Source organism: Nerophis lumbriciformis, linkage group LG16 (genome assembly GCF_033978685.3).
Source record: "Nerophis lumbriciformis linkage group LG16, RoL_Nlum_v2.1, whole genome shotgun sequence".
Taxonomy (NCBI): Eukaryota; Metazoa; Chordata; class Actinopteri; order Syngnathiformes; family Syngnathidae; genus Nerophis; species Nerophis lumbriciformis.
In genome coordinates, this window is record NC_084563.2 from 43,485,850 (window position 1) to 43,498,817 (window position 12,968).

At 43.1% G+C, this 12,968-nt stretch overlaps 1 protein-coding gene across 3 annotated transcripts in view; it reads left to right on the forward strand.

Moving 5' to 3' along the window:
- Positions 1-12,968, forward strand: part of LOC133617279 (STE20-like serine/threonine-protein kinase) — a 121,691-nt gene that overhangs the window by 9,011 nt on the left and 99,712 nt on the right. For all 3 annotated transcript variants that reach the window (XM_072914936.1, XM_061977195.2, XM_072914937.1), the window contains one exon: positions 6,115-6,279. In XM_072914936.1, the coding sequence (XP_072771037.1) occupies positions 6,115-6,279 (165 nt within the window). The remainder of the gene's footprint in view (positions 1-6,114; positions 6,280-12,968) is intronic.

Here is a 12,968-nt window from a genome sequence, read left to right on the forward strand (position 1 = left end):
GTGAGGGCCACTGGTCGGTAATCATTCAGGCTGGTGATGGGAGACTTCTTCGGCACCGGGATTATTGTAGATGACTTCAGGCAGGATGGGATGACTGCCTGAGCCAGGGAGAGGTTGAAGATCCTGGTGAGGGGGGGAGCGAGCTGGTGGGCGCACGTCCTGAGCACCTTTCCAGGTACTCCGTCTGGTCCGGTAGCCTTCCTGGGGTTCACAGCCAGGAGCACTCGTCTGACACTGTGCTCCTGTACAGTGAGTGGAGTGGCGCTGGAGCCCGGTGGGGGCGGGAGCAGATGAGTGTCGCTGGGGGGTTTCGAAACGGGCAAAGAAACAGTTAAGCTCCTCTGCCAGTGTCGCACTCTGATCCGCAGTTGTCATATTGCAGCCTCTGAAGTTCGTGATGTCATGAATGCCCCGCCACACCTCCCGTGAGTTTTTGCTGGACAGATGGGACTCTATGCACCTCCTGTGGTCCGCCTTTGCTTTTTTAATCCCTCTCTTCAGGTCGGCTCTAGCAACACTGTACAGTGCCCTGTCCCCTGACCTGAAGGCTGCGTCGCGGGCCCTGAGGAGTGTGCGGACCTGGCTGGTCATCCAGGGTTTCTTGTTGGGGTAAACCCGGATGGTTTTTTCCACAGTCACATTCCCGATGCAGAACTTTATGTAGTCCAGCACCGTTCCTGTGGCTGTCTCCAGCTCCTGTTGTTGGAAGAGGTCCCAGTCTGTGTGTTGGAAGCAGTCCTGAAGTTTGGGGAGTGCATCGTCAGGCCAGGTCATAACAGTCTTTGTGATAGGCCTGGCCTGGCGTCTGATGGGGGTGTAGGTAGGAGAGAGCAGGAGGGAAAGATGGTCTGACTGTCCAAGCTGGGGGAGGGGTGTAGCTCTGTACGCGTGCTTTATGTTGGTATACACGTGGTCCAGGGTGTTCTTGCCCCTTGTAGAACACTTCACGTGCTGGTAGAACTTAGGGAGTACAGTCTTCAGATTGGCCTTATTAAAATCCCCTGCTATGATATGAACACCGTCGGGGTGGGCCCGCTGCTGTTCGTTGACGGTGTTCAGCAGAAGAGAGAGCGCTGTGTTTACTTTGGCGTCCGGTGGAATATACACAGCCGTGATGATAACAACAGACAGCTCTCTCGGGAGAAAAAAAGGCCGACATCTAACAGACATGTACTCCACGTCCGGGCAACAGTGCTGTTCAGTGATTGTCCCGTTGTTGCACCAGTTCTCATGCACGTAGATACAGAGCCCCCCTCCTCTGCTCTTACCGGAGTCCTTAGTTCTGTCCCGGTGGAGCAGAGTGCGTCCGGCTAGCTGCATGCTAGCATCGGGTATTTCCGGGTGAAGCCAGGTTTCGGTGATAATCATAGCACAGCAGTCCCGAACATAGCGGTTTCCAGCAAGTTGTAACTCCAGGTCGTCCATCTTCTGTACAAGGGATCTGGCATTAGAGAGGAACAGGCTCGGTAGAGGTGGCTTGTGGGGTTGTTTCCTAAGCCTGAGCAAGACGCCGGACCTGCGGCCACGCTTCTGCTTCCTCTCCCTCCTCCGTCTGCGCCGTCTCCCAGACCCGACAACAAACCACGGAGAGCCCTGTGCTCTCGCTATGTCATCTGGGATGTTGTGCTCGTGGTGAAAGTCGCTCGAAACAGATATCTGGTGCGAGTTACCGATATCCAAGAGTGACTGGCGGGTGTACCGGGTGTTTGCAGTACAGGTGGTGCACAAAAGGGAAAAAAAACATGAAGAAAAGAAGGAAGAAAGAGCACTGAAATGGAGAGCCGTAAGCCGCTGCGTCTGTGCGCGCCGCCATCTTGGATTTTTTTTTAGTGATGTTACTAGTAGTTGACTGGGAGGTGTTTATTATAATTTGGGGAGAATCCGCTGCCTGATGCTTACCTGCTAAATGCTAAGCACTGACTACATGTGCTCTGATTACGCACTGCTGATTGGCTGTTACCGCTCTGTATGTAACCAATCAGATGGTTGTGTGGGTGGGACAATGCTGGGTGCTATTTACTGACAGAGACAGGCAGAAGGAAGCGGAGCAGCTTGTTAAGACTTTAGCTTAGCTTAATATGTTCGTGTGGAAACTCTTTCGGTACACCTCCGAACCGAACAGAACCCCCCGTACCGAAACGGTTCAATACAAATACACGTACCGTTACACCCCTAGTCGTTATCCAATATGTCGGCTGTTCTGTTTTGGATTTCCCAGCGTCGCTCTCATCAGTGTCACGGGTTGATTTCGATGTGAGTGGTCGAAGCAGCACGTCATTCAAGATAACGGACAAGTGGTTTATCCAATCACATACAATGTTTTTTTTTTTACAAGGCCTTGCCTTCTGAAATACATCTCCTATTGAGAAGTCCCAGATCCTTGTGTGGAGCTCTGGCGAGAGTCAGGTTAGGAATGAGGGTGTTTTGGTTATGATCTGGGCAGCAGAGTTATGGACCAGTTGGAGCTTGTGGAGGGACTTGTAGGTCAGGCCAAAAGAAGGGAATTACAGTAATCGATGCGGAAGGTGAGCAGACTGTGAAGGATAGAGGATGGAGGCAGCATGGACAGTAAGAGAGGGGCAGAGCCAGTTAAACAAAACTTCACAAACGGCTAACAAAGACTTAGAAATGATTCATTGTTATTATTATTATTTCAGTCGGTTTATTTTCAATCTGTGTTCAGTACAACAACAAACATGGGTTTGCACAGTGACATTTTGTTTACAGCATCAACAAGAAACAATTACTTGCATGATGATTATTATTATTATCTACTGATGATAGTCATATGTGAATGGGCTCAGCTCCTGTTCTCCTCCATGTGTAAAGTGAGAAACACAGCTGATGTTCCAGAAGGAAGTAACCCCAAAGATAGCAAATGGTAAAAAAAGAGTGCACATTTAACTTTATAAATAATCAGGACCTTAATGATGCATTTCAGGCTAACTAGCTAACTAAGTAGCAGCATTGTTTTAGAGCGGGAATGTCAACTTTTTGTCAAACACAGACCCGGTGTAAAGTGGAGCTAATACATTTTACTACAAGCAGTGATGAATACTTACTATCTTGAAAAAGTTTCTTATGTCCATTTTGCATCCGTTCACGTTCTTGTTCTGCAGTGCTGTGTGCTAATGTGCTTCGTACACCTGCAGGACCGCAAGCAAGGTCGTGGAGAAAATGCGGACTGGATTTTGAGTGATGTGGGCATTTTCTATATGAACAAGTCCAAGGACCGCAAGCAAGGGCGCATAGAAATTGCGGACTGAATTTTGAGTGATGTGGGCATTTTCTATATGAACAAGTGGAATGGATTGGATACCGACACACTAAAGGGGCTCTCTACCTTACGCTATGAAGTGAGGGGAAACTGAGTGAATTATGACAGGTTATATTATTATTTATTTAAACTCATATTCGGGCCACTTTATAATGAATATGTCGGCATGTATTTGTAAAAAAAAAATTAATATATAATATATATATATATATATATATATATATATATATATATATATATATATATATATATATATATATATATAACACCAGATTATTTAGGGGGGCTTAAGGGGGGGTGATCTTACAAAAACCAACAGAGGATCAAATACGTACTTACCACTTTGTGTGTGTCTGTGTTTGTGTGTGACTGTGTTTGTGTCTGTTTGTGTGTGTGTGTGTGTGTGTGTGTGTGTGTGTGTGTGTGTGTGTGTGTGTGTGTGTGTGTGTGTGTGTGTGTGTGTGTGTGTGTGTGTGTGTGTGTAAGAAAGAGAGAATTTGTTGATCCCAGTAACAATTACTTTACGCATTCAAATGAAGGGCATTAATATGAGTTTGGCAGTGCTTTTTTATTGATGGTTATAATAAACTAGACACATTTTTAGATTTAAACTCAAATCTATTTATGAGATTTTGCACAAAAGACTTAATGTTTTTCCTGAACTGGTTGATGATCATGGCAGGTTACCAGGAAGTGGCAGCATCCCAAACCTCTGTGGCAGCTTCATTTAGCACATCCTTCCCGCATAGCCAAAACCAATGGAAGACATTTCCACTTGAAGACGTTGTCTCAAGTTACAGTCAGGGGGTTTATACGTACTAAAAAAAAATCTGTGTCTACAACGGAATACGGGTTTAATTACCACTGCCAAGAAGGTACGTGATCGCCAGGGTTTGTTAGTCCGTCAGTTAGTTAGTTAGCAACACAACTCAAAATGGTATGGGTGGATTTTCATGAAATGTTCAGAAAATTTCCAAAATGGGATTAATAAACAAAAAACAACATTTTGGCCCTGATCCGGATCATTTCTAAATGACCTTATGTTTACAATATGAGCCTCAACTTCTGTATGTGTGTGTTTGCTAGCAGCCCTGCAGAGACAAAGGTCCCGTTTACTCTAAGGTAAATCCCACCTAACCTTATCCTTGTTCACACACACACAATGGTCGTTTAAGACCCGCGCATGCGCGGAAAATGCGCACGTCATGTGCAAGTTCTTAAATTGAACTTATCTGAACAATATCCAGTGTTGTGGTCGGGGTGGGGCGGGGGGCGTGGTTAGGGCGGGGCGTGGTTTGGGGCGTGGTTAAGAGGGGAGGAGTATATTTACAGCTAGAATTCACCAAGTCAAGTATTTCATATATATATATATATATATATAAGAAATACTTGACTTTCAGTGAATTCTAGCTATATATATATATATATATATATATATATATATTTATTTTATTATATGTATATATGTATATATAAATAAAAGAAATACTTGAATTTCAGTGTTCATTTATTTACAGATATACACACACATAACACTCATCTACTCATTGTTGAGTTAAGGGTTGAATTGTCCATCCTTGTTCTATTCTCTGTCACTATTTTTCTAACCATGCTGAACACCCTCTCTGATGATGCATTGATGTGTGGCACGCACAAAAGTGCTTTCATCAAATGCATTAGAGTCTGGAATCTTCCATCTCTCCCTAGCATGGCCCAAAACCGGTCAATCTTTGCTTCCTAAAGAAGATCTTCAGTGCCAAGCACTTGGTAGTCCACTACTTCTTCCCGGAGGCTATCCAGGTCCAATCGCAGCTGCGGCTTGGAACTTACAAGCTGTTATGAGACTAGCGTATGTGTGTGTGTGGCCCTTTAATAGGTGAGCATGTAAGGTGAGTGACGTCAGTGAGTGTATGGGCGAGAGAAGAGAGGGAGCGGTAGCGTGAGTGCGGGCGGGACTAGTTTGTTTTGTGTTGGATTGGCTGTGTGCAAGCAATCAATAAAGCAAGATTTGCAACTAATCGCCGGACTCAGGCAGGAAAGGTGCAACAAAGCGTATTTCTTCATCTTACTCGTCGTCGGCGTTGCCATGGCTGTATCTTCCTCGTTCTTCTGCTTCGTCTCCTTGTTGTGTGCGCAGTTGTGCACTGCACTCTCTAAAAGCCGTATATGTTATTGGTGTTATAGATGGCAGTATTGTCCTGTTTAAGAGTGTCACAACATTGCTGTTTACGGCAGAAGAACTGCTTTACGGTACACAAAAACGTGACTGCTGCTGTTGTGTGTTGTTACCGCGCTGGGAGGACGTTGATGAAACTGCCTAATAATAAACCCACATAAGAAACCAACAACTCGCCCTCCATCATTCTACAGTTATAATGTGATTGTGCAGGCACACTGTTTATATTGTGGGAAAGCGGACTCATGTCCGCATGGAGCTGGAGGGGGCGTGGCCTCCAACTCCGCCTGAATTTCGGGAGATTTTCAGGAGAAAATTTGTCCCGGGAGGTTTTCGGGAGAGGCGCTGAATTTCGGGAGTCTCCCGGAAAATCCGGGAGGGTTGGCAAGTATGTACATGACTGCATAAATAAATGCTCCGGCAATGTTTAAAATGATCAAAATACATAATTATTACATGTTATTATAAATGTGCCTGTTACTACGTGCACCAACTTGTTGACACTCCTTGGTGGTGTGCCACTAGATTTTTTTCGACTGTTAATAATGATGCGTCTTGATCAATAGCGGTTGAGAAACACCGTTATAGATCATATCAAAAGCTGAACGAGACTGTTTAAACACCCAATAATGAATTTGGCATGTTACTTTGCTTCCTACAGGCTCAGAACAAACTTACGGGTGTCCTAGCTGCTGCCAAAGTAATTGACACAAAGACTGAGGAGGAGTTGGAGGACTACATGGTGGAGATTGACATACTGGCCTCATGTGACCATCCAAACATCGTCAAGCTGCTGGATGCTTTCTATTATGAGGGCAAACTCTGGGTGAGTAGCATGCTGTGAGTGATGAGGATCGTGCTCTTAATGACTATTCCCGTACATTCATTTATTTATGGCAGGCAGCCATGAATACGTTTTGAACTGAAACAATTACATTTGGAGCTAACTGTAATGTGTACCCCGCCTTCCGCCCGATTGTAGCTGAGATAGGCTCCAGCGCCCCCCGCGACCCCAAAGAAAATAAGCGGTAGAAAATGGATGGATGGATGTAATGGCCTTGCCCATAAACACATTATAATGGTACTGTCTGTGAATGCAGCTTGTCGTCACAATTTAGTGGACAGTAAATAGTATCTTAAAGGGGAACATTATCACAATTTCAGAAGGGTTGAAACTATTAAAAATCAGTTCCCAGTGGCTTATTTTATTTTTCGAAGTTTTTTTCAAAATTTTACCCATCACGCAATATCCCTAAAAAAAAGCTTCAAAGTGCCTGATTTTAACCATCGTTATATACACCCGTCCATTTTCCTGTGACGTCACACAGTGATGCCAATACAAACAAACATGGCGGATAGAACAGCAAGGTATATCGACATTAGCTCGGATTCAGACTCGGATTTCAGCGGCTTAAGCTTAAGATTACGCATGTATTGAAACGGATGGTTGTAGTGTGGAGGCAGGTAGCGAAAACGAAATTGAAGAAGAAACTGAGGCTATTGAGCCATATTGGTTTGAACCGTATGCAAGGGAAACCGACGAAAACGACACGACAGCCAGCGACACGGGAGAAAGCGAGGACGAATTCGGCGATCGCCTTCTAACCAACGATTAATATGTGTTTGTTTGGCATTAAAGGAAACTAACAACTATGAACTAGGTTTACAGCATATGAAATACATTTGGCAACAACATGCACTTTGAGAGTGCAGACAGCCCAATTTTCATCAATTAATATATTCTGTAGACATACCCTCATCCGCTCTCTTTTCCTGAAAGCTGATCCGTCCAGTCCAGTTGGAAATGCATCTGCTTTGAGTGTCGCAGGATATCCACACATTCTTGCCATCTCTGTCGTAGCATAGCTTTCGTCGGTAAAGTGTGCGGAACAAACGTCCAATTTCTTGCCACTTTCGCATCTTTGGGCCACTGGTGCAACTTGAATCCGTCCCTGTTCGTGTTGTTACACCCTCCGACAACACACCGACGAGGCATGATGTCTCCAAGGTACGGAAAACAGTCGAAAAAACGGAAAATAACAGAGCTGATTTGACTCGATGTTTGTAATGTGTTTGAGAAAATGGCGGATTGCTTCCCGAGAGCGAATAATAGAAAGGCGTTTAATTCGCCAAAATTCACCCATTTAGAGTTCGAAAATCGGTTAAAAAAATATATGGTCTTTTTTCTGCAACATCAAGGTATATATTGACGCTTACATAGGTCTGGTGATAATGTTCCCCTTTAACTCTGCTTTAAAGCACAGAGGGATCAGTGTTGCTAACTTAGTGATTTTGTCACACACTTAGCCCTTCTAGGGCTGGGCGATATATAGAATATACTCGATATATCGGGGGTTTCTGTGCGATATAGAAAATGACTATATCGTGATATTCGAGTATACGTTCTCACACAGTTGCTTTTAGCTGCGGGCATTACACTACAGGCGTTTCTCACTCTTTGTTGTCTCCTTCTCACAGAGACATAAAACAAGCGCACCTTCTTACATACGTCACATACGTACACGCCCTCGCGGAGCAGAGAGGTAGCGTCATGGTAACATTAGCTGTGGTGCTAGCGATGCGGTGCGAGTGGTAATATGAGAGAAAGAAGGTGTAAATGAAGGAAAAATAATTAATTCCCAAGAAAAACAGCAGGGGGTCCATCGTCTGGCGGTGGTTTGGCTTCAAGCGGGAAGATGTTGAACAGACAACCGTAATATGTCAAGTGTGCGGCAAAAGCGTTTCTACAAAAAGTAGCATTATTGCTAATTAGTAGCATCATTCGAAAAGTCACCCGCTAGAGAATGAAGAGTGCTTGAAACTCCGCATGTCAACATCTCCGGCCGGTGCCACACCAACAAAATGCCGAAGCAACAATTTCCACATCAACACCGTATGAAAAAAATAGTCAACAACAGAAGGAGATAACGTCTGCAGGAACCTACCACATAGCGAAGGACATATACTGTTTGATTTCCTATTATGCAGCTCATTTTTATTTGACACTTATTGAAATATCTTGTGTGACATCATGCACAAAAGTGCACTTTATTTGTTTTAAACTATTGTAGTGGCGTTCTGTACAAAAAGTGCACTTTAATTTAGTGTTGTTTTGATATGTCATCTTAGTGACATCATGCACAAAAGTACATGTTTTAAAATGTCTCTGACAATCTTGCACTTTCTGTTTTGGAAATGACATGAATGTTTGTGCCACTGCTTAATATCTGTTTAATAAATACACTTTTGCTAAATTGACTTAGTTTTGATTTCCCTCTCTGCATGAAAGTTTAAAATGAGCATATATTAATGCAGTATGAAGAAGAATGTTTTAATGTAGACACATAGAATCATCATACTGCTGTGATTATATGCATCAAGTGTTCATTCAAGGCTAAGGCAAAATATCGAGATATATATCGTGTATCGTGACATGGCCTAAAATATCGAGATATTAATAAAAGGCCATATCGCCCAGCCCTAGCCCCTTCTATATTATCCAGGGTAAATCCCACCTAACCTTATCCTTGTCCACACACACACAATGGTCGTTTAAGACCCCCTCCTCACCCACACTGTCCGCCGGCGCAACGCGACCTAGTACGCATGTGCGGAAAATGCGCATGTCATAGTCACCTCCAGTGTTGCTTTGTGTGCAAATTCCTATCTGAACGATATCCAGTGTTGTGGTATTTCAATTACCGTATTTTTCGGAGTATAAGTCGCACCAGAGTATAAGTCGCACCTGCCGAAAATGCATAATAAAAAAGGAAAAAAACATATATACCGTATTTTTCGGAGTATAAGTCGCACCAGAGTATAAGTCGCACCTGCCAAAAATGCATAATAAAAAAGGAAAAAAACTGCGACTTATAGTCCGAAAAATACGGTAACTGGAATCCAGTGTGCTGTGGGGCCCTATTGTAGTGAATCCATCATAAATTAATCAAAACTTTAATGGACATGTGAAAGTAAACATTGTGATAAAGAACATTTTACATCAATCAATCTAGGGATCTAGATATCTGGTCAGGACACTCCTCACTCTTTAGCCTTCACCTTCATTGTCCATTCCTTTTTGGTGACTTTATATTAGGGATGTCCCGATCCGATATTTGGATCAGATCGGCCGCCGATATTTGCCAAAAATTGCGTATCGGCAAGGCATGGGAAAATGCCGATCCAGATCCAGTTTAAAAAAAAACTCCGGTCCGTGTTTTCCAACGCACCGATTTAAATAATACATTCCACTTTTCTGCTGCTCCGCATTTTCCAGCACACCTTCAACACATCCACAGGTCTGTGGAATCTCACGCAGTTGCTTTTAGCTGCTGGCATTACACGACAGGCTCTTTTCACTCTTTCCTGTGTCTCCCTCTCACAGACAGCAAGCGCACCTTCTTACACACGTCACATACTGTCACGTCATACGTCAAATACTGTCACATATGTATACGTCCTCCCCGAGCAGAGAGGTAGCAGCATGGCTAACGTTAGCTGTGATGCTAGCGCAGCCGTGCGAGCAACGCTCCCTCTAAGGTGCTCGCCTGTGCAATTGCGCACTGTTTAAGCGTCCTCTGCGCATAGCAAATCTATGCCACGCACGAAATCAAATAAAAAAATAAGCGCATAACAATTTTCGACACACGGACACGACAGAGAAAACAGTTTTCGTCATCATTGTTCAAATATTGTAACGTCTGTCGAGACGCTTATCCCCGTTCGGTACCACACGCCCACACCATCAAAATGCCGAGGCAAACATTTCCAAATCAACACCGTATGAAAAAATTATTGATTTTTTTAGTTGTGATTTCCTTTTCTGCATGAAAGTTTAAAAGTAGCATATATTAATGCAGTATGAAGAAGAATGTTTTAATGTAGACATGCAAGCCTTGAAAGAAAATTTTGAAAATCATGACTACATTTCCTGCAAATGGGTGCATTTCTACCCTATATTTTAACTTTAGATTTATTCTCATATCAAACTCTTTTGGCTGTCTTTTTGACACTTACATCCGGTGCCCCCCCTCCACTCCCTGGATTATAAATAATGTAAATAATTCAATGTGATTATCTTGTGTGATGACTGTATTATGATGATAGTATATATCTGATAGTATATATCTGTATCATGAATCAATTTAAGTGGACCCCGACTTAAACAAGTTGAAAAACTTATTGGGGTGTTACCATTTAGTGGTCAATTGTACGGAATATGTACTTCACTGTGCAACCTACTAATAAAAGTCTCAATCAATCAATCAAAACACATAGAATCATCATACTGCTGTGATTATATGCATCAAGTGTTCATTCAAGGCTAAGGCAAAATATCGAGATATATATCGTGTATCGCAATATGGCCTTAAAATATCGCAATATTAAAAAAAGGCCATATCGCCCAGCCCGAGTTCAATGATGCCATTTCCGTTTGTCATGTATAATTTTGTCTATTTTGTGTTTATCCTTGAATAAACAGGTCAGTTTCTTGTTACCAACCATTGTGTATTATTCAAACTCCCCTAATTCAGCTGGCTAGTTGTTATCAAGAGTACTAAAACCCTTTTCAACATGATTCTGACAACTAAGTAGGCTACATAACTTTAAACTTTAATACATGCTTGGATAGGCCAGTATCGGTCAGTATCAGTATCGGTATCGGATCGGAAGTGCAAAAACAATATCGGTATCGGATCGGAAGTGCAAAAACCCGGATCGGGACATCCCTACTTTATATACTCTGGACCTGGACGTTGAGTCGGCGATATACAAGGCGGACAATAACTGATACAGTCTGCTTTGCCAGTCCAGAAGCATTCGCCGTTTTCCGTAGTCTTCCCTCGACGGCCAGGTAATACAAAGCACACGGGTTGACGGCGTGGCAGAGTTGGGAGAGTGGCCGTGCCAGCTACCTGAGGGTTCCTGGTTCAATCCCCACCTTCTACCAACCTCGTCACGTCCGTCGTGTCCTGATGGGTCGTGGTTAGGGTCTTGCATGGCAGCTCCCGCCATCAGTGTGTGAGTGTGTGTGAATGGGTGAATGTGGAAGAGTCAAAGCACTTTGAGTACCTTGAAGGTAGAAAAGCGCATTGTTTTCCTTTTTCATCACACATGTTATCTTGAAATCAGAAAGCTGATTTTTAGTTGCAGTTTGTTGTTGGTGCAGTCTTGTTCACCTCCTTAAGCATCACATTTCCCTCACTAATCTCGATGTTGTTTCAGATGCTGGGATAAGTTTGTTGTGATGCTTCTTTTTTTTAAAGAAACTTTGCAGCGTGCAGTCACTTGTTCCACGCCTGTTGCCGCAAATCTAAAGCACTGGCAACACTTTTCTTTTCTTTGTAACAAACTTTCACTCTCGTTGGCATTAGCATTTGCCATGTTTTGGTCTGTGAATCTCCGCTAAAAAAAGTAAGGGGTCGGGCGAGGGCTACGGAAGAAGGGAAAAACATATTTTTTACCTTTTAAATCGTCTGCAACAGTAAAATTATCGAATTTATCGATACAATTGATATATCGCCCAGGCTTTGAGCAATGTATGCTTGTTTTTAGAAGTGTGTTTAACATTGAAAGAAACGATAACGGTGAGTCCAACTCATGTTTCCTAAACATAACAGCAACTTTGCAAAATATTGCAAAATGGATTTTAATTGTATGGTACTTAAAGGGTACCTATTAGAGATGTCCGATAATGGCTTTTTTGCCGATATCCGATATTCTGATATTGTCCAACTCTTACCGATTCCGATATCAACCGATATATACAGTCGTGGAATTAACACATTATTATGCCTAATTTTGTTGTGATGCCCCGCTGGATGCATTAAACAATGTAACAAGGTTTTCCAAAATAAATCAACTCAAGTTATGGAATAAAATGCCAACATAACACTGCCATATTTATTATTGAAGTCACAAAGTGCATTATTATTTTTTTATCATGCCTCAAAACAGCAGCTTGGAATTTGAGACATGCTCTCCCTGAGAGAGCATGAGGAGGTTGAGGTAAGCGGGGCTGTGGTGGGGAGTGGGGTGTATATTGTAGCGTCCCGGAAGAGTTAGTGCTGCAAGGGCTTCTGGGTATTTGTTCTGTTGTGTTACGGTGCGGATGTTCTCCCGAAATGTGTTTGTCATTCTTGTTTGGTGTGGGTTCACAGTGTGGCGCATATTTGTAGCAGTGTTAAAGTTGTTTATACGGCCACCCTTAGTGTGACCTGTATGGCTGTTGACCAAGCATGTATTGCATTCACTTGTGTGTGTGAAAAGCCGTAGATATTATGTGACTGGGCCGGCACGCAAAGGCAGTGCCTTTAAGGTTTATCGGCGCTCTGTACTTCTCCCTACGTCCGTGTACACAGCGGCGTTTTAAAAAGTCATACATTTTACTTTTTGAAACCGATACCGATAATTTTGAAACCGATACCGATAATTTCCGATATTACATTTTAAAGCATTTATCGGCCGATAATATCGGCAGTCCGATATTATCGGACATCCTTCGTACTTATTATG